At 41.9% G+C, this 22,654-nt stretch overlaps 1 protein-coding gene across 2 annotated transcripts; it reads right to left on the bottom strand.

Moving 5' to 3' along the window:
• Positions 1–865: 865 nt before the first annotated feature.
• LOC124001631 (zinc finger protein 263-like) lies at positions 866–22,297 on the bottom strand. Of its 2 annotated transcripts, XM_046308598.1 has the most exons (7): positions 21,798–22,297; positions 21,265–21,395; positions 20,888–21,049; positions 13,032–13,196; positions 12,550–12,661; positions 7,656–7,780; positions 866–1,842 (listed from the first exon to the last, which is right to left on the bottom strand). In XM_046308598.1, exons 1-7 carry the CDS (start codon positions 22,072–22,074, stop codon positions 1,042–1,044), a joined length of 1,773 nt encoding a protein of 590 aa, XP_046164554.1. In that variant the 5' UTR covers positions 22,075–22,297; the 3' UTR covers positions 866–1,041. The 2 variants fall into 2 exon arrangements, with proteins under 2 accessions (XP_046164554.1, XP_046164553.1); XM_046308597.1 differs by lacking the exon at positions 866–1,842 and having other exon boundaries at positions 6,423–7,780.
• Between the last annotated feature and the right edge of the window lie 357 nt (positions 22,298–22,654).

Below are 22,654 nucleotides of genomic sequence, written 5' to 3'. Positions count from 1 at the left end.
AATTAACTACAAACTAACTAGTACTACATATTCATATACAAACTAACTAGTATTACATTTTCTGCTGGAATGACCTTACTGAAGAGCTCAGTGACTTTCAATGTGGCACCGTCACAGGATGCCACCTTTCCAACAAGTCAGTTTGTCAAATTTCTGCCCTGCTATAGCTGCCCCGGTCAACTGTAAATGCTGTTATTTGGAAGTGGAAACGTCTAGTAGGAACAATGCCTCAGCCGCAAAGTGGTAGGCTGCACAAGATCACAGAACTGGACTGCTGAAGCGCGTAGCGTGTACAAATCATTGGTAGCAACACTCACTACCCAGTTCCAAGCTGCCTCTGGAAGCAACATCAGCACAAGAACTGTTCATCGGGAGCTTCATGAAATGGGTTTCTATGGCCAAGCAGCCGCACACAAGCCTAAGAGCACCATGTGCAATGCCAAAGGTTGTCTGGAATGGTGTAAAGCTGCCCGCCATTGGACTCTGGAGCAGAGGAAACGCATTCTCTGGTGTGATGAATCACGCTTCACAATCTGGCAGTCTTAACGCTACAGCATGCAATGATATTCTAGACGATTCTGTGCATCCTAGTTTGTGACAACAGTTTGGGGAAGGCCCTTTCCTGTTTCAGCATGACAACGCCCCTGTGCACAAAGTGAGGTCCATACACAAATGGTTTGTTGAGATCGGTATGGAAGAACTTGACTGGCCTGCACAGAGCCCTGACCTCAACTCCATCTTACACCTTTGGGATTAATTGGAATGCCGATTGCGAGCCAGTCCTAATTGCCCAACATCAGTGCCCGATCTCACTAATTATTTTGTGGTTGAATGGAAGGAAGTCCCAGCAGCAATGTTCCAACATGTAGTGGAAAGCCTTCCCAGAAGAGTGGAGGCTGTTATAGCAGCAAAGGGGATACCAATATTAATGCCCATGATTTTGGAATGAGATGTTCGACGAGCAGGTGTCCACATACTTTTGGTCATGTAAGCTAAAGAATGGTTCCCAGATATCCCCTGTGTAAAACTCAAGCCACACTGCTACAATTTCTCTCCTTTGTGGACACTCCTATGTCTGGTAAGGTTAGTCAGGAAGGAGAAGCTCTTGTGACATAGTTTGCACTTGAAGGGCCTCTCCTTGGTGTGAACGGTCTGGTGCTTCTTCACATAGGTCGCCTCAGTAAAGCGCTTCCCACACGTGGGACAGGCGTACGGCTTGTCTGCGTCTGTCCTAATGCTCAGCCTCCCACGTTGTGACCCAATGACACCAGAGGAGGTAGAAGCAGGAGCCACCACCCTCAGGTTGTTAGTCTTTGAGCTCCCTCCTTGATCTCTAGTCATTGTTTGGGTGTTGTTTGGATTGTGTGCTGTGTTATAAGCAAGGTAAATCTTGTGGTGAACGCCCATCCTTACCCTGTCTGTATTGGTGGGGTAACCATGAGGTAACTGAGGAAGGCTAGACCCAGAGTGACCTGCATTGGTGTTTGTATCATAGGAACAGGAGGGTCTGTCTCTATCATCCCCAGGTCCTGCTTCATCCCTGCACTGAGACTGTGAAGAGAAGGGTCTGGGCTGCAGACTGGATCCCTGACTGGAGCCTCGGTCTCTCTGATGACCACCAGGACTGAGATTGTTCAGTCCCCCTGTCCACTGGTTGTGTTCTGTGTGGTGGTGGAGTCTCTGTCCCTCACGGTTGGGTGCTGGTTCAGACTTGGGAAGGAAGCATGACAGCTCCTGATTCACTGTCCTGATCTGAGGCCAGGGTTTGTGTCCAGCCGCCTCAGAGGTCCAGTCTCTCCCGCCAGCAACACCTGATATCTGCAGGTCTTCATGGACTGCAGACTGTAAACACAAATTGTACAGAAGAGCATATAAAGGTTTATATGAGAAACAATTTGCTGTACACACATGTGCTCAGCTCAAATGTCATGTTTAGCAACAAAGGCCAGAACAAATGGATGCGTTTCACCGGCAGCCTTCATCAGCGGCACCCGCAGAACTTTTGTCACTATGAACATTTGAGCTGCGCACAACCATTTCTTTTTCTATGATTATAAAACATTAACAATTAGAACAAGCTCCCCAAGGAGCGAAAAGATGCAGAAACAAATCTATGGACATTTGATTTGGAATGTACTACAGTCCGTCGACAACAAATGATCAACGCTAGAAGTTGTGTACAAATGGACAGTGTTTCCTCCGACACATTGGTGCGGCTAGCTTCCGGGATAAGTGAGCAGTGTGTCAAGAAGCAGTTCGGCTTGGCAGGGTCGTGTTGAACACGTGTTACGGATGTGAAATGGCTAGCTAGTTAGCGGTGGTGCGCGCTAATAGCATTTCACTCGGTGATGTCACTCGCTTTGAGACCTGGAAGTAGTGGCTCCCCTTGCTCTGCAAGGGCCGCGGCTTTTGTGGAGCGATCGGTAACGATGTTTCGAGGGTGACTGTGGATGTGTGCAGAGGGTCCCGGTTCGCGTCCGGGTAGGGGCGAGGGGACTGACGGAAGCTATACTGTTAAACATGGCTCTCGACCTTCGCCTCTCCCGAGTCTGTAGGAGAGTTGCAGCGATGGGACAAGACTAACTACCAATTGGATATCACAAAATTGGGGAGAACAAAAATGTGTGCACAAATATCTCAGTGACCTAGCAGCCAGTCTGGAATTCAGACAGCTCCAATTAAAATACCTGATCAAAGACAACCTACAGCTCAAAGGTAATGTCAAAACATTCACAACTACTGTTAATTCATTATCAAGTGACAAAATGCTCAAATAAATGTTATTTCTCTAGAGTTTAAGACTGGGGGGGTTATTATTGTTCTAAGATAGTCATACCGTGGATTATTTAGCTATTTGATTTTGAATTTGTAGGTCTAAAAATAGATATAAAGTACCAGTCAAGTTTGGACACACCTACTCATTCAAATATATATATATATATTTTTTTGTGCTATTTTATACATTGTAAAATAATAATGAAATAATCAAAACTATGAAATAACACATATGGAATCATGTAGTAACCAAAAAAGTGTAAAAACAAATCAAAATATATTTTAGATTCTTCAAAGTAGCCAACCTTTGCCTTGATGACAGCTTTGCACACTCTTGGCATTCTCTCAACCAGCTTCACCTGGAATGCTTTTCATATACTTAGCACTTGTTGGCTGCTTTTCTTTCACTCTCAGGTTCAACTCATCCAATACCATCTCAATTGGGTTGAGGTTGGGTGATTATGGAGGCTAGGTAATCTGATGCAGCATTCCATCATTCTACTTCTTGGTCAAATAGCCCTTACACAGCCTATAGGTGTGTTGGATCATTGTCCTGTTGAAAAACAAAAGATAGTCCCATGAAGCGCAAACCAGATGGAGTGGTGTATCACTGCAGAATGCTGTGGTAGCCATGCTGGTTAAGTCTGCTTTGAATTCTAAACAAATCACAGACACCTCCACCACTTCACGGTGGGAACCACACATGCTGAGATCATCCATTCATCTACTCTGCGTCTCACAAAGACACGGTGGTTGGAACCAAAAATCTCAAATTTGGACTTATCAGACCAACTGACAGATTTCCACCGGTCTAATTTCCATTGATCATGTTTCTTGGCCTAAGCAAGTCTCTTCTTCTTATTGGTGTCCTTTAGTAGTGGTTTCTTTGCAGCAATTTGACCATGAAGGCCTGATTTCATGCAGTCTCCTCTGAACAGTTGATGTTGAGATGTGACTGTTACTTGAACTCTGTGAAGCATTTCTCAAGTCTCATGTTCTGACAAACCACAAATCACTGTAGCTTGGCCACCTTCCACCGCAGATGCGGATGTGATGGATTGAGACTCAGCCTATGCCACAAAACAGATTTCTCTAGCTTAAACTGAAAGATTTTGATGTGAATTTTTAAGTGTTACTTATATTGACTCACTGGTGTATCAATAGACTCTAGGGGGATTTCTTAGACCTACACTCCCATTCAATGAGAGAGAACCTGGTTTTCACAGGTCTTTCTGAGAGTAATGATGGAAATATACAAACAAAACCATATATCCTAGCAGATGAGGTATTGAAAATGGACCCATCATTGCCAAATTCGGTCGTTGGAGAAAAAGAAAAAGTACCAGTTAAATCCAAGGGTAGACTATTACAAAGTACAAACTTTGGGCTTAATGACCAGTTTCCTAAAGAAAGAAATCATGAGTGGAAAACATCCTACCCAATGCTTAAATATGCAATATGAAGCACTGGTTGCAAAAATTCTAATAGTTTGCCTAATTTCAGTTTATGTGACAAAACAAGAAATCAGTGTAGAGAATCATTGTACTATCTAAACCAATGTGAAATATCTTTTCAACTGTCTGAAGCTGTTGTACAAAACCAAAAGTAAAAGATGCAAAAACTAAACTTAAGAAATTCACACATCGAACAGATCTACCGCTTCTTAGACTTGCGTTCAATGAGATTGACAGATCTATAACGCACATTTCTATATGAATTTGTTTGGGTCGCCCATAATATTACATATTGCAGCTTTAAGGAAGATAGACTTGGCTTGGTGCTTATATTGTTGTTGACAAGCTCTATATTAACGGCAAGCTATACTGAGATAAAAAGGATAGACCTTGGCTTTCTATGTGAATTTGGTCCGGTCACCCAAAAAGTTACACATTGCAGCTTAACAGAAATACAAATAGCATCCTATGAGGGGTTGATTGCTGACGATGAGCTAGTAATGGCAATTAAATCATTCCAAACTGGTACATCTCCAATGCCAATTGAGGGGTACAGGGTATTTTTACAGAACACTAAGAACCTTTGCTCACCTGCTTACATTTTTCATTTGAACAGGGGGAATGATCAACATCCCAAAGAGAGGGACTGATTACATTACTATTGGAGCAGGAAGCAAATGCCCATTATATAAGCCCTGTGCACCTCAAACTGAAGACCCCTCACTTTGTGCTGTGATACCCATATTCTATCAAGATGTTTAGCACTTAGAATTAAGAAAGTAATAAGCAAAGTGAGCAATCTGGCTTTATTTAGGGTTACTACATAGGTAGGTTGCTATATACATCTAATGTTCATTTCTCTACCATAAGCCACCTCCAACGTCTGTTCAGAGAATTTGACAGTACAGGATCTCCACATCTGTCTTCTTTACCTGCGGGATCACCGGAGACCAGCCGATGAAACTGAGGAGTATTTCTGTCTATAATAAAGCCCTTTTGTGGGGAAAAACTTATTCTGATTGGCTGCACCTGGCTCCCCAGTAGGTGGGCCTATGCCCTCCCAGGCCCACCCATGGCTGTGCCCCTGCCCAGTCTTGTGAAATCCATAGATTTGGGCATAATGAATTTATTTCAATTGACTGATGTTCTTATATGAACTGTACCTTCTGTAGCTCAGTTGGTAGAGCATGGCGCTTGTAACGCCAGGGTAGTGGGTTCGATCCCCGGGACCACCCATACGTAGAATGTATGCACACATGACTGTAAGTCGCTTTGGATAAAAGCGTCTGCTAAATGGCATATATATATATAACTAAGTAAAATCATGAAGTTGTTGCATTTATTAGAACTTAGATGTGAAACCAGCCAAGATTGACAAAATACTATTGCTGTGGAAAGGTAAAGCTTTGTCTTTATATGGCAGAGTGACCTTGAAAAACACCTTCATTGCCTCTGTTTATCTACAGTGCTTTCAGAAAGTATCCTGGTTAAATAAAGGTAAAAAAATAAAAAAATAAAAAATTAATTCACACCCCTTGAATTTTGTGTCACTGGACTACACACATTACCCTATAATGTCAAAGTGGAATTATGTTTTTAGAAATGTTTACAAATTAATAAAAAATAAAAACCTGAAATGTCTTGAGTCAATACAGTGGCAAGAAAAAGTATGTGAACCCTTTGGAATGACCTGGATTTATGCATAAATTGGTTATCAAATTTAATCTGATCTTCATCTAAGTCACAACATCAGACAAATATAGTGTGCTTAAACTAATAACACACAAATTATTGTATTTCTCTTGTCTATATTGAATACATCATTTAAACAATCACAGTGTAGGTTGGAAAAAGTATGTGAACAGGCAAATGACTTCTCTAAAAGCTCATTTAAGTCAGGAGTCAGCTAACCTGGAGTCCAATCAGTGAGATGAGATTTGAGATGTTGGTTAGAGCTGCCTTGCCCTATAAAATAATAATCTATACACCCAGTCACTACAAAGATACAGGTGTTCTTCCTAACTCAGTTGCCGGAGAAGAAGGAAACTGCTCAGGAATTATCAGGATAAAAAGAAATTATGGAACGGAGCTAAGCACAGGCAATGTCATGAATGAAGTATAATGTTTTGGTCAGACTGAGATAAAGGAAACTCAGTCCCTAAAATGATACAAAAATAACCAAGTCAGTCAGCACAGAGTCAATTTTGAATTTAATTTAAACAAAATGGTCATATACTCACATAACGTGAAGTAAAGTACTTTTATTGCACAAAACGATGCGTGACAAGTTGAATAACTTGTCTCACTCTGGTACAATCTTCTGTAGATCTAGTACCATCGCTTTGATACAATTCATTTGAGAAAACTTTGGAAAAGGTTCAACATTACCTTTCACATATTTTCAATACTTTATACCAGTGAATAGTTTTTACAGACACCTTCACACCAACCATCACCATATCATCTACTCTGCCTCATCATACTCATTCTTTCCTCGGTTTACTTCATCTGGTTCACTTCATCCAGTTCAGTACTACATCCAAAACCAACAGATTTAACTACAAACTAGTACTACATTACATGTCACTATACATGGGCCGTGTGCATTTTCTGCTGGTGTATCCTGAGGTGGCTCCTCTCTGAGAACCTCTTCCCACAATGCGTACAGGCGAACGGCCTCTCTCCCGTGTGGACTTTCAGGTGCATCTTCAGCTGGTGCTGGTGGGAGAACCTCTTCTCACACTGGGGGCAGCTGTAGGGTTTCTCCCCTGTGTGGACCCTCTGGTGTCTCTTGAGGTGACCAGCCTGAGCGAAGCACATTTGACAATGGGTACAACTGTAGGGTTTCTCCCCTGTGTGCATCCTCTGATGGATCTCCACCTGTTTGGGGAAACTGAAGGCTTTCCCACAGAACAAACACGGGAAGCGCTTCTCTTTGCCACCGGATCTGCAGATAGAGTTACTGCTACTGTAATTTGTCAATGGGCTTGTGTAGCCATTTGGTGTTGAGCCACTGGCATTGTCGGAAGTCTGGTTTAACATTAGGAAAGTGTGAGGAGGATGAAGGCCAGGGAATGTCCGTGTTGTTGCAGGGTCCATGTTCCAGTTTATAGATCCTATAGAAGGCAGGCTGAAGGAAGCACCTATTAGGGGGTTAACCTGAGGCGCCACCAATGTCTCTGAATCCCAATTATAGGAGCAGGACGGAGCATTGCTAGCCCAGTCTGTGTCTGTTGTTCTCTCTCCTCGCATACTGACACCTCCCTGTCCCCGCATACCAAATCTACACCTTGCCCTGGTCTCAGACAGTCTATTGCCATGGAGACTAAGTTTGGTTATTGTTTTGGGTTCAACAGTCTGTTTCTGGTTGTGGTTATCAGTGTTGTTCCCCAGCCCAGAGTTGAGAACGCTGTCCCATCCACTGACCTCCACTATGTCGCCTCTGGTCCTGGCCTTCTCAGTGATGTCCCCTGGGCCCTTGGTTGCACCCATCTGGTTCTGGGAATCCAAGATGGCCACCCAGTCTCCCCTGTTAGCCTCCAGCCAACCACCTGCAAGAAGAGGTTAGAATATAGACTTATATTTCTTTTTTTTTGTCAGTTACCAGGTCAAGTTCATACATTTATAATTTGAGTTTTTGTATGTAAACATAAGTTGTATTGATTTAATTGTATGAATGAAAAAAAAAAGAATAGCCAGGTGCATCACTATTTCAATGGAAGATCTATCACTATATGTAGGCTGTATGTATACTGAGTATACAAAACATGCTCTTTCCTTAACATTGAGATGACAGACTGAAAGGAAGGGGACAGGAAAAAAATGATTTTTAAGTTGAGACAATTGAGACATGGTTTGTGTATGTACAGTGGGGCAAAAAAAGTATTTAGACAGCCACCAATTGTGCAAGTTCTCCCACTTAAAATATGAGAGAGGCCTGTAATTTATCATAGGTACACTTCAACTAGGATGATTTTAAAATCCAGAAAATCACATTGTAGGATTTTTTATTAATTTATTTGCAAAGGATGGTGGAAAATAAGTATTTGGTCAATAACAAAAGTTTATCTCAATACTTTGTTCTATACCCTTTGTTGGCAATGACAGAGGTCAAATGTTTTCTGTGAGTCTTCACAAGGTTTTCACACAGTTGCTGGTATTTTGCCCCATTCCTCCATGCAGATCTCCTCTAGAGCAGTGATGTTTTGGGGCTGTTGCTGGGCAACACAGACTTTCAACTCTCTCCAAAGATTTTCTATGGGGTTGAGATCTGGAGACTGGCTAGGTCACTCCAGGACCTTGAAATGCTTCTTACGAAGCCACTCCTTCGTTGCCCGGGCGGTGTGTTTGGGATCATTGTCATGCTGAAAGACCCAGCCACGTTTCATATTCAATGCCCTTGTTGATTGAATGAGGTTTTCACTCAAAATCTCACGATACATGGCCCCATTCATTCTTTCCTTTACACGGATCAGTTGTCCTGGTCCCTTTGCAGAAAAACAGCCCCAAAGCATGATGTTTCCACCCCCATGCTTCACAGTAGGTATGGTGTTCTTTGGATGCAACTCAGCATTCTTTGTCCTCCAAACACGACGAGTTGAGTTTTTACCAAAAAGTTATATTTTGGTTTCATCTGACCATATGGCATTCTCCCGATCTTCTTCTGGATCATCCAAATGCTCTCTAGCAAACTTCAGACGGGCCTGGACGTGTACTGGCTTAAGCAGGCAGGGGGACACGCCTGGCACTGCAGGATTTGAGTCCCTGGAGGCGTAGTGTGTTACTGATGGTAGGCTTTGTTACTTTGGTCCCAGCTCTCTGCAGATCATTCACTAGGTCCCCCCGTGTGGTTCACCGTTCTTGTGATCATTTTGACCCCACGGGGTTAGATCTTGCATAGAGCCCCAGATCGAGGGAGATTATCAGTGGTCTTGTATGTCTTCCATTTCCTAATAATTGCTCCCACAGTTGATTTCTTCAAACCAAGCTGCTTACCCATTGCAGATTCAGTCTTCCCAGCCTGTTGCAGGTCTACAATTTACTTTATGGTGTCCTTTGACAGATCTTTGGTCTTGGCCATAGTGGAGTTTGGACTGTGACTGTTTGAGGTTGTGGACAGGTGTCTTTTATCCCGATAACAAGTTCAAACAGGTGCCATTAATACAGGTAACGAGTAGAGGACAGAGGAGCCTCTTAAAGAAGAAGTTACAGGTCTGTGAGAGCCAGAAATCTTGCTTGTTTTTAGGTGACCAAATACTTATTTTCCACTATAATTTGCAAATAAATTCATTAAAAATCCTACAATGTGATTTTCTGGATTTTTTTTCTCAATTTGTCTGTCATAGTTGAAGTGTACCTATGATGAAAATTGCAGGCCTCTCTCATCTTTTTCAGTGGGAGAACTTGCACAATTGGTTGCTTACTAATTCGTTTTTTGCCCCACTGTATGCGTGCCATTTAGATTTTGAATGGGAAAGACAAAAGATTTAAGTGCCTTTGAACGGGGTATGGGAGTAGGTGCCAGGCATAGTGCTGTTGAGGTGACTGTATTTCCGCCACACCGGCCGTCACAAGTCATGAAGGCAGTCAAATTCGGCGTGAACGTTTAGTCATAGTAATTAGCCTTCTCTAAGCTCTGATGCTGCTGCTGGTCATTAGTGCCTTACCAAACTTGCTAACTGCCTTGTAATCAGCACTCTATTGTCCTTCTAATCATTCTTGACAATGCAAATGTATTCGAAAATCTAATCAAACAAATAATGAGAGCCCATGAGCTCATGTTGAGCAACATTTCAATAGGCTATGCAATTGCGTGATGGTCTCTTAAAAAGAGGAGGAACCCATCAGCTTTCTATAGGCTAGGCCACTATATTTATTTCTCAACTTTCCTAATATTAAGAACATTTCTTATATTTACAACAGGAGTATAGCCTACCTGGCTGGAATGAAAATAAATCACGGGGAAAAACATCCTCCATTTGCTACTTACAATAAGTGCATAGATGACATGTATTTTTTCCCGCTGCCCCTGTTTCGAAACAGGTGCATGATAATGGTCCATTCTAAATCAACACAAATTTCACACATATATTATTTAGTATATGTACAGACAAGAATAAATCAGGAATAGTCTGATGTGTGACAATATTAGCCTATGTGAATGATGCCCAGCATAAGAACAATGACTTTTGTTTGCAACTTTTTCTAATCATAGTAGCACACCTCATGTGGTCTAGCCCATGGGCCTATATGTTTTAATAAGGTTTGTATCACAACCAAAGTGGCCAAATAACTTTACAAGGGGCGTATAGCCTAACTGGCATACATAAGCAGCGCATGAGTTTCAAGTTTGGGTTAGATCATTTTCACCATAAAAAATCAAATGTATAATAAAAGCATGCATAATTGCATTTGTGGTCACTCTTGACAAAGGTGTTTTCCGCTAATGGAACATTCGCGCTTATAGCCTACTACCATGTGCGCAATTCTGCGCTTATAATGTTTATAAAAATTGCCTAACATTTTAAGCTAAACATTCTGATTTATTGCGTCAGCCACATTGCGTAAAAAAGTTTTTTTGATGTAAGTGGTTGTATTCATTTGGGATCTATCGCATCCCACAACTGTCCCAGTCTATGTTTGGAATATTTATTTATTGCACAGAATAGGTCGGCTTTTGTACTATGGAGGATAGTAGATTGACAAAGGCTAGTGCTTTTGCTGTTCGTTAGGCCTACTCATCTTGTTGGCTGATGAAAAGTAAATGTGGACAGTTCTTCAAATATGTTCAATATGCACCTCGGAATTGGATAAGGAAACGCGCAGTTGTGTCCCCAATGTGTCTATCTTCACTTGTAGCCTGTGAGAAAGACCCGATCACTTGAAGGAGCACGCGGCACTCAGGGAGAAGGGCACAATGGCCACAAAAGGTATGGATTTTTTTAGGGTGCATTACGGCCACACAAAGGGGTTGCCACAGTAAAATTCTAGGCATTATCAAGTGCTTGTCAAATTGTGAATGAGTGACTGATGTAGTGTGTGCAGTCTGCGTAAAAAACTAAGCAGAGCTCATGCCTTTCAAGCTATTTTTTTTCAAATAATCATTAGAGTCGCATCCGGCAGCCTCACAATGTATTACAAATCAAAACATATAGCCCAACGTTTGTATCACAACTAAAGTTACATTAATAACTATAAATTAAGTATTTGGGGGTACCTATTTCTTTGTTAACCACTCAACACAGAATAGCCGCATGTGCGCACTCCCTCAAAAATATCCTTTCTATTTTATTCAGCTTTGTTCAATTGTATTCTTCATACTATAAAATAATGCCACGGAATTCTAAGCAAATCTTGTCTGCTAAATGAACTAGTGTAGCCCACAGCCATTTGGCATTGCCAGATCAGGACCTAACATAAGGACAACTCAAGAGTAAGCTATTCTGTTCTTCTGTGTCACGTTCTGACCTTTATTTCCGTTGTTTTGTCATTATTTAGTATGGTCAGGGCATGAGTTGGTGTGGGCAGTCTGTTTGTTTTTCTATGATTTTGGGATTTCTATGTTTTGGCCTAGTATGGTTCTCAATCAGAGGCAGGTGTCATTAGCTGTCTCTGATTGAGAATCATACTTAGGTAGCCTGGGTTTCACTGTTTGTTTGTGGGTGTTTGTTTTCATATCTGTGTTTTTCTCCACACGGTACTGTTTTGGTTTTCGTTCGTTCCATGTTTATTGTTTTTGTATTCAGTTGTTCTTTTTTTGTATTCAGTTGTCCTTTACATTCTGAAATAGTCTACATTTTCTTCATATCATGCTTCTTTAGACCTGTCTAAAATAAAGAATGGATTTATTGTGATGGTGTAGGCTATATTAAATGGATTTATTATACTTTTTAAAATGTAGATGTAGGCAATGTGTTGTAGCCAGGAGATGCTAAATATGTTTATGTTAATTAACGGTCAATTACCGTGAGACAGACAGTTATTTGCTTGGCAATCACCAGCTGACAAAATTTTGCGACCACCACAGCCTTAGCCAGGCACACCGGTTTGTGTCAAGAACTGCAACGCTGATAGGTTTTTCACAATCAACAGTTTCCCGTTTGTATCAAGAATGGCCCCCCACACAAAGGACATCCAACCAACTTGACACAACTGTGTGAAGCATTGGAGTCAACATGGGCCAGCATCCCTGTGGAATGCTTTCAATACTTTGTAGAGTCCATGCCCTGACGAATTGAGGTTGTTCTGAGTGGGGAGGGTGGAACTCAATATTAGGAAGGTGTTCTTAATGTTTGGTACTCTCAGTGTATTTCCCCCTTACCTTGCTCCCCCATCTTTAGTCCACTCAAAAGGTCAATGCTCTCTGGTCCATCTTCTATCGTCTCCTCTTTGACTAGCAACAGATCAAGATTCCCATCCTCCATGTCTACTGACTGTAAGATACAGAGCGAGAGGATGTTGGATCAAGAAATCTGATATGGAGCATCTTCTGATTGGGCAATGAGGTACTGCTATTAATACTATGCAAGTGTGTTAGTTGATTTGATTACTTGACACTCTTTAATGTTTTGATAATTCAAAGGCATGGTCCCACACTTAAGACACAAATAATTAATCAAGACCTGGGCCCATATCCACAAAGAGTCTGAGTAAGAGTGCTGATCTAGGATCTTTCCATATAATCTTATTCATTATAATCTAAAAGGCTAAACTTATCCTATATCAGCACTCCAACTCTGAGAGGCTTTGTGGATACAGACCCTGACCTAATAACATTCAGACAGTAGTTCACAGTGGGTTTACCTCAGTGAGACTGTGTTTGGTCCTGTGCTGCTCAGCTGGTTCCTCTGTGGATTCAGGAGGAGGTGTAGTCTGGTTGTCCTCCATGACCATGGGACCCTCCGGGTTCCCCAGACCCTCCTCACACCCCTCCTCCTTCACCAGCAGCACCTCTGGACCCTCCTCCTCCTGGAAGAGAGAGGTGATAGACATTCACTCCCTCAGGTACATACACACACAAGATAATAAACACACTCAACATGGAGGGGCCAAACTTGCAAACATAAGCAAGCATTTAAAGTTAAACAGGTTATCACGCACAAAATGCACATAAGTCAACTAAAATGTGTGTTTTACTTGCAAGTGACAGAAAGCTAAATTGTAACTGGTCCCATCAGATAACACAGATAACACACATTAGCCCTTTGCTAACCTCACCAGGTGGCAGTGATTACTTCCTGGCAGAACTTCTGCAGCCAATTAAAGTCGTAGATGTAGTTGACGTGTTCATGGAAGCATCCTTAAAGCACGTCAGTCCAAAAGCACATTCTGATCAGCAATGCAACGAGGCTATCGTGTGTATTTCATTGACTGGTGAAATTGCTCTCTGTCTAAAGTGCCTAGTCCATGTAATTGTCGCAGATTGTGGCAAGGGTTCGAATCTCACGAGTCGCCACCCCCCGCACACAAACAAACTGCTATTGCCAAATAATCACATTGCATATGATTACATGGATGTGTACACCTAAATGTAGGCCGAGGTTTTATATGCATTTTTATAATCTGCTTTGTCATACGTTTTTTTCCCCTCGAGGAAGGTGATCCAAAGTGCACAGTAGAAATAGTTTGCACTCTTGTTCTCATCCTACAGGTGGCAGTGTTGCAGCGTGAATCAACAGTCTTAATATTTTTTCCCTCGAGGAAGATGATCCAAAGTGTACAGTAGAAATAGTTTGCACTCTCGTTCTCGTCCTACAGGTGGCAGTGTTGCAGCTTGAATCAACAGTCTTAATGGGACATTTCAAAATGTTTTTTGTTTGTTATTTAACCAGGCAAGTCAGTCAAATTCTTATTTACAATGACATCCTAGGAACAGTGGGTTAGCTGCCTTGTTCAGGGGCAGAACTACAGATTTTTACCTTGTCAGCTCGGGGATTCGATCTAGCAACCTTTCGGTTACTGGCCCAACGCTCTAAACACGAGGCTACCTGCCGCCAACAAATGTGAAAATGTCGCTTTCTATGTTTTGTAGTAAAAAAGATATTTTCCTCTAAGTGTTTCTAGTGACATCAACCAATTAGTTGACAATTAGTAGGCAATGTCTACTTCTAATTGGTTAATAATCACGCGATGCACACCAATGATGTCATTGGAAACACGTATCTTCCTCTTATCTTTTTTTACTGCAAAACACAGAAATGCGCCATTTTCACATTATGTTGATGTTGGGGTGGTAAATATGAAGTTGAACATTTTGTATATGTCCCTTTAATGTAGGAAGAGTATATTTGTATGTAGGCTACACTTACAGTACCAGTCAAAAGTTTGGACACACCTACTCATTCCAGTGTTTTTCTTTATTTGTACTATTTTCTACAATGTAGAATAATAGTAAAGACATCAAAACTATGAAATAACACATTTGGAATAATGTAGAAACCCAACAAGTGTTAAACAAATCAAAATATATTTGATATTCTTCAATATATTTGATATCCTTCGCCTTGATGACAGCTTTGCACATTTTTGGCATTCTCTCAACTGAAAATGTTAGAAATGTCCCTTTAATGTAGGAAGATACTTGGCTGTCATCAGTATATTTTATGTAGTCTACACTACAATGTTTTATAGTTTATGCATTATTATAATATTCCACTTCGTCACATGTGCATTGAATCAAGTATCAAGGACTGACATTGAACAGTTGATTCCTCAACAAAACAAAAAAGCTTGATGTGAGGTTACAAGTCAACCTCTTTAGCAGCCACCTAGAAGTGATGAGCATGGCAATAGCCTTCATGACCGCTATTTGACAAATCCATAAGGCACTTGATTTTTTTTTACAATAAACTTTCTTTCATACAAGCACATGGATGTGTGTGAAACAGATAAACCAAAAATGTGGATTTTGTCATAATGTGGAAAATGTTGTCTAACGTTAACAAGTCTAAAAAGCAGCAGCTCTGTTTCATTTGAGCTATTTCTATGCTTCAGTTCTTAAGTTTAGTTTTTGCGTGTCGTACACCAGCTTCAAACAGCTGAAAATTCAATATTTTTTTGCTTCTGAAAAATATATTTCACAGTGGTTTAGATGGTACAATGACTCTCTACACTTTACTTGCTTGTTTTGTCACATAAACTGAAATTAGGTAAACTATTAGAATTTTAACAACCAGGAAATGGCAGAGTGATTTCTGCATAGTGCATATTTAAGAAATGCCATTGGATGGTGGGTAGAAAATCTAAGACCTTTGATAGGCTGAAGCAGAAGTTCTGCCAGGATGTAATCCATGTCACCTGGTGAGGTCAGCATACAGTAGGGCTAAATTCTACCATGTTATCTGATGGGACCAGTAACAAGTTTGCATCCGGTCACATGGAAGTAAATCAACTATTTTAATTGGTGCCAAAACGTTGCTGGGAATGTATGTATGTATATATATATATATATATATATACATACACACACACACACAGTGGGGCAAAAAAGTGTTTAGTCAGCCACCTATTGTGCACGTTCTCCCACTTAAAAATATGAGAGAGGACAGTAATGTTCACCATAGGTACACTTCAACTATGACAGACAGAATGAGAAAAAATCCAGAAAATCACATTGTAGGATTTGTGGAAACATCATGTTTTGGGGCTGTTTTTCTGCAAAGGGGCCAGGATGACTGATTCCTGTAAAGGAAATAATGAATGGGGTCATGTATCGTGAGTTTTGAGTGAAAACCTCCTTCCTTCAGCAAGGGCATTGAAGATGAAACGTGGCTGGGTCTTTCAGCATGACAATGATCCCAAACACACCGCCCGGGCAACGAAGGAGTGGCTTCGTAAGAAGCATTTTAAGGTCCTGGAGTGGCCTAGCCAGTCTCCAGATCTCAACCCCATAGAAAATCTTTGGAGGGAGTTGAAAGTCCATGTTGCCCAGCAACAGCCCCAAAACATCACTGCTCTAGAGGAGATCTGCATGGAGGAATGGGCCAAAATACCAGCAACAGTGTGTGAAAACCTTGTGAAGACTTGCAGAAAAGGTTTGACCTCTGTCATTGCCAACAAAGGGTATATAACAAAGTATTGAGATCAACTTTTGTTATTGACCAAATACTTATTTTCCACCATAATTTGCAAATAAATTCATTAAAAATCCTACAATGTGATTTTCTGGATTTTTCTTTTTCATTTTGTCTGTCATAGTTGCAGGGTACCTATGATGAAAATTACAGGCCTCATCTTTTTAAGTGGGATAACTTGCACAATTGGTGGCTGACTAAATACTTTTTTGTCCCACTGTATGCATATATGCATATATATATATATATATATATGTATATATACACACACTGCTCAAAAAAATAAAGGGAACACTTAAACAACACAATGTAGCTCCAAGTCAATCACACTTCTGTGAAATCAAACTGTCCACTTAGGAAGCAACACTGATTGACAATAAATTTCACATGCTGTTGTGCAAATGGAATAGACAACAGGTGGAAATTATAGGCAATTAGCAAGACACCCCCAATAAAGGAGTGGTTCTGCAGGTGATAACCACAGACCACTTCTCAGTTCCTATGCTTCCTGGCTGATGTTTTGGTCACTTTTGAATGCTGGAGGTGCTTTCACTCTAGTGGTAGCATGAGACGGAGTCTACAACCCACACAAGTGGCTCAGTACATCAGGAGACGTGGAGGAGGCCGTAGGAGGGCAACAACCCAGCAGAAGGACCTCTACCTCCAGATCCCTGCAAAATGACCTCCAGCAGGCCACAAATGTGCATGTGTCTGCTCAAACGGTCAGAAACAGACTCCATAAGGGTGGTATGAGGGTCCGACGTCCACAGGTGGGGGTTGTGCTTACAGCCCAACACCGTGCAGGACGCTTGGCATTTGCCAGAGAACACCAAGATTGGCAAATTCACCACTGGCGCCCTGTGCTCTTCACAGATGAAAGCAGGTTCACACTGAGCACATGTGACAGACGTGACAGTCTGGAGACGCCGTGGAGAACGTTCTGCTGCCTGCAACATCCTCCAGCATGACCGGTTTGGCGGTGGGTCAGTCATGGTGTGGGGTGGCATTTCTTTGGGGGGGCCGCACAGCCCTCCATGTGCTCGCCAGAGGTAGCCTGACTGCCATTAGGTACCGAGATGAGATCCTCAGACCCCTTGTGAGACCATATGCTGGTGTGGTTGGCCCTGGGTTCCTCCTACTCGAAGACAATGCTAGACCTCATGTGGCTGGAGTGTGTCAGCAGTTCCTGCAAGAGGAAGGCATTGATGCTATGGACTGGCCCGCCCATTCCCCAGACCTGAATCCAATTGAGCACATCTGGGACATCATGTCTCGCTCCATCCACTAACGCTACGTTGCACCACAGACTGTCCAGGAGTTGGCGGATGCTTTAGTCTAGGTCTGGGAGGAGATCCCACAGGAGACCATCCGCCACCTCACTAGGAGCATGCCCAGGCGTTGTAGGGAGGTCATACAGGCACGTGGAGGCCACACACACTACTTATCCTCATTTTGACTTGTTTTAAGGACATTACATCAAAGTTGGATCAGCCTGTAGTGGTTTTCCACATTGATTTTGAGTGTGACTCCAAATCCAGACCTCCATGGGTTGATAAATTTGATTTCCATTGATAATTTTTGTGTGATTTTGTTGTCAGCACATTCAACTATGTAAAGAAAAAAGTATTTAAGAATATTTCATTCATTCAGGATGTGTTATTTTAGTGTTCCCTTTATTTTTTGAGCAGTATATATATATATATATATATATATAGAAATTAACCGTAATCGAAAATTACAACTTTATTTAACAAGGCATGTCAGTTAAGAACACATTCTTACTTTCAATGACGGCCTAGGAACGGTGGGTTAACTGCCTCGTTCAGGTGCAGAACGAGGGGATTCAATCTTCCAACCTTACGGTTAACTAGTCCAACGCTCTAACCACCTGCCTCATGTGGAGCCTGCCTGTTACACGAATGCAGCAACAAGGTAAGTTGCTCGCTAGCATTAAACTTATCTTGTAAAAAAAAATGAAAAATCACTCAATCAATCATAATCACTAGTTATAACTACACATGGTTGATGATATTACTGGTTTATCTAGCGTGTCCTGCGTTGCATATAATCGATGCTGTGCGCATTCGCGGAAAAGGACTGTCATCCTTTTCAGCTTTTTTTGGTACTCCAATAATCGGTATCGGCGTTAAAATCATAATCAGTCGACCTCTAATATATTTTTTAATGTAATTTTTTTAAAACCTTTATTTAACTAGGCAAGTCAGTTAAGAACAAATTCTTATTTTCAATGACTAGGAACAGTGGGTTAACTACCTTGTTCAGGGGCAAAACGACAGATTTTACCTTATCAGCTCGGGGATTCGATCTTGCAATCTTTCGGTTACTAGTCCAACGCTCTAACCACTAGGCTACCTGCCGAGTGTGCAACTATTTATTTTTAAACCCATCATGGTGGACATAAATATGTCAGCTATGATAAGTCAAAAGTAATCAGTAGACAAATGTGACTAAACTATGACGTGTACAGTAGGTGTTTGTTAGTGTGTGGGTATGTGTAGGTATATTTAGCAAGTGTATATTGGTTATAAAGTGCTGTCGGGTGTATGCAGAATAGGGTGAGATCAGATGTGATGTACACTGAGTATACCAAACATTAGGAACACCTTCCTAATATTTAGTTACACCCCCCCTCCCCTATTTTGTGCCATCAGAACAACTTCAATATGTCGGGGCATAGACTTTACCAGGTGTTGAAAGCGTTCCACAGGGATGCTGGCCCATGTTGACTCCAATGCTTCCCACAGTTGTGTCAAGTTAACTGGATGTCCTTTGAGTGTTGGACCATTCTTGATACACAAAGGAAAATGTTGAGCGTGGAAAAACCCAGCACCGTTGCAGTTCTTGACACAAACTGGTGCGCTACTACCATACCCTGTTCAAAGTCACTTAAATCTTGTCTTGCTCCTTCACCCTCTGAATGGCACACATACACAATCCATGTCTCAATCGTCTTAAGGCGTAAAAGTCCATCTTTACCCTGTCTCCTCCTCTTCAGCTACACTGATTGAAGTAGATTTAACAAGTGACATCAATAACGGATCACAGCTTTCACCTGGTCAGTCTATGTCATGGAAAGAGCAGATGTTATTAATGTTATGTATACTCAGTGTATATTAAAGGGAGTCTCAATGAAAGTCAGAATAAAAAGTCCCATTTTGTGTTTATTAAAAGATAAACAAGGGTTAAATACACCATATGAAAACCACACATACACATCTCTAAACTAAAACTGCATTCACTTTCTTACAAAAAAAGTGTCTTGGGAAAAAATGTATTGTTGAATGGAAGTAATGAAATAGACATTTGTAAACATTACAGTACAAACACTACGTAAAATACTTTTCAGGTTTATATATGCCTTACATATCGCACGTCTGGTTGCAATATTATACCCAGGAATATTCAACACTGAAATCTGTGACTCTCGTTATTCCAAATGCAGCTGTGGATCTTTTCTGCGGACAATTTTTTTATGCAGGATTTGATATAAACGTCAGAAGCTATCGAGTGGAATGGTTACTTTCTATGTTATAGAGTGGAATGTTTTTTCTGCTGGTGTAGCCTGAGGTAGCTCCTCTCTGAGAACCTCTTCCCGCAGTGTATACAGGCAAATGGCCTTTCTCCCGTGTGGACCTTCAAGTGCATCTTCAGTTGACCAGGCTGTGCGAAGCGCATGTGACACTGTGAACAGCTGTAAGGTTTCTCCCCTGTGTGGATCCTCTGGTGCCTCTTCAGGGTGTCCTGGCGAGAGAACCTCTTCTCACACTGGGTACAGCTGAATGGTTTCTCTCCTGTGTGTACCCTCTGGTGCCTCTCCACCTTCTGGGAGCTGCTGAAGCCTTTGTTACAGAACATGCAGAGGAACCGTTTCTCTTTATTATTGCCTGATGTGGCTCCCCCTCCCTGAGCCTGGGCTCTAGCCCTGTCATTTGAGTTCAATACCTGATCGAAAAGGACACGGCCGCGTGAATCGGAAGGTGCCATCAACATGGACACTGGGTCGCGATCCTTGAACACGTGTAAAGGGGAATGGGTGGCGACATTTGGATTTGTCTCCAAGCTTCCCCTGTAATCTAAGAAATCTCTGCCCTGTGAGTGTCCGTCTCCAAGGTGACTATCTGCATTCCACGTGGGAGGAACGTTGCCCTCCACTTTTACAGTCCCCTCATCTGCCAATATAACGTCCTCTTTCTTATCTAGGCACCCTTCAGAGTATACACTACTACTACGCAGGTTCCAGTCCGCTCTAGACAGATCAGTCTGTGTGTCTAAACCCAAGGGTATGTTGCCAGGGTCCATCTCTGTAGTGTAAGAACAAGACGGATCATCCCGGTCAGTGTCTAACGCGTCACCATCACCATCCCCACGGGAATTAACCGTCCTCTGGCTCTGGTGAAATACTGGTAAATACTCTGAGCTGGGAGCAAGAGGACTGCCCAGACTACCCAGCCCCAATCTCTCTGGGTCTGATCTGTGGTCAGATCCTGTGTGTAAGAGCCTGTGTGTTACAGTTAAAGTCTTGGTGTCTGTCTCTGACTTGAGGACAGCGTTCGGTGTTCCACTGACCTCCGTGATGCTGTGTCGGGTCCTGGGCTGCGCTGGGGTGTTGGGGTCCTCGGTAGCTACAGAGGGCGCTCCAGACTGAATGTCTCTGATGTTCCGTGGGTCCTCCTCTCCTTCAGACCTCTCCAGTTTGACCCCAGGACCTGCAGCCTCTGGATCTGTAGACTGGAACAAGAAGAGAACAATGTCGTAAGGAAGTCTCACATGCTCCCCTATGGCAGATAACTTATTTCTTTTCTATTTCCTTTATTTAACTGACGATAAATGAGGACGTTACATGTAAGCAAGTGAATAGCTGAGGGGAGATTTTCTGAAATAAACGGGACACATTTGATTTACAAAGTAAATCATTGTTTTTAATGCAACACTATTACACTAACCTCTATCATGATAATGTGCTGGGTTGAGGTTCCACTCCCCTCATCAACAGTGATTGTTTGGTCATCTCTCCATGTATTGTGTTCTGCTGGCTTCACAAAGCTTCTGTGGCCTCCAGTGAGATGTCCTTCACCTGAGAGAGTGATTGGGGGAAATGAGCTGGTTAGGTTAGCTACTGTCAATGCTATATTGTACACTTTTTACACTGTCTACAATTGGTAAGGATGTAAGGTAAAACTTCTCATAACTTCTTGAAAAACTATTTATTGAGTATTGATTATGTTCCATGCATCTAATTGTTTAATTTAATAAATAATAGAAAATGCAGTAAATCAAGAATCTGGTTAGAATAGGATTGCGTCTCTCACAAGATAGCTAAGTAATCAGTGTATTTATTGTATACGATCCAAAAACTGACCAAGAACCAATTCTGGGTAATATCTGAACACATGTGCTGAGGGGAACGGTTCGACAGGCACTGAACTATATATGAACGGCAACAGGTAGCACAGCCTCTGCCTTCTGCTAAATGTACCTCTTGTCATTCCTCTGTATCGGTCAAGGATCTTGACACTACTTGGGCGACTGGCGAGGACGCGCTCTCGCATTGTTCTCTCTGCGCGCTCCCGTGCAACCTTCAGTTCTAGTAGTTTCCTCCGCAATGCCCTGTTTTCTTTCTGGCTTTGATTTATTTCCAAACGAAACACTGCATAGTCATCGTCTACCAGTTTACAGATCTCTGCCACGGCTGCATTCGCAAGCACCTCCATGATGGAGGCTATTTGAGTGTGAAAAACCATACAGTTAGCCATTTTTGCTAACGTTAGCAGCTAGCTAGCTAGCGTTTCCTAAATAACAGCTATCAACCAAGTCCCGTCTCGAACGTGAATTAAACACGACATGGGGTTTGATGCTATACAGTTAAAGGAGTCATATTTTGAGTTCCAGTGTGTCAATACACGTCTAAATAAAAACGATAACGTGGAAATTAACTTGTTATAACTGTTCACTTCCGTTTACTTCTTCGTGTGAGTTTCCGGCAGACTCGATGTTGCGTATTTCCGCCTTTCACTAGGGGTTCCACTAGTTACCACAGCCACAAAGTCAAAATTGTCTATATCGTAAAATTTCATGTGAATAAAAACATATTTTTTTGGTCTTAATTTAGGGTTAGGTTACAAATCAGAACACAATTTGTAGAAATATGCGGGGTTTTGACTTTGCTACTGTGGTAGATATTGACTGACCCTTTTACATGTCGGAGGAGTCCTGGGTAACTGCATACATGGAGTGTGTCTGTAAGTGTGCGTGTCAACATACAATATGTATAGGGGTAAGGTGACTTGGCATCAGGATAAATGATAAACAGAGTAGAAGGAACATTATTTTATT

This window comes from Oncorhynchus gorbuscha, linkage group LG17 (assembly GCF_021184085.1).
Source record: "Oncorhynchus gorbuscha isolate QuinsamMale2020 ecotype Even-year linkage group LG17, OgorEven_v1.0, whole genome shotgun sequence".
Taxonomy (NCBI): Eukaryota; Metazoa; Chordata; class Actinopteri; order Salmoniformes; family Salmonidae; genus Oncorhynchus; species Oncorhynchus gorbuscha.
This window is presented reverse-complemented; position numbering and strand designations above follow the sequence as displayed.

Excerpts from the sequence above, each read along its gene's own strand:
- LOC124001631 (XM_046308597.1), bottom strand. The coding sequence starts at position 22,074 with ATGGCTAACTGTATGGTTTTTCACACTCAAATAGCCTCCATCATGGAG. Across the intron at positions 13,197-20,887 it reads CCCGACACAGCATCACGGAG|GAGGAGGAGGGTCCAGAGGT; the intron begins GTCAGTGGAACA and ends TCTCTCTTCCAG. Across the intron at positions 7,781-12,549 it reads ACTAAAGATGGGGGAGCAAG|GTGGTTGGCTGGAGGCTAAC; the intron begins GTAAGGGGGAAA and ends CTCTTCTTGCAG.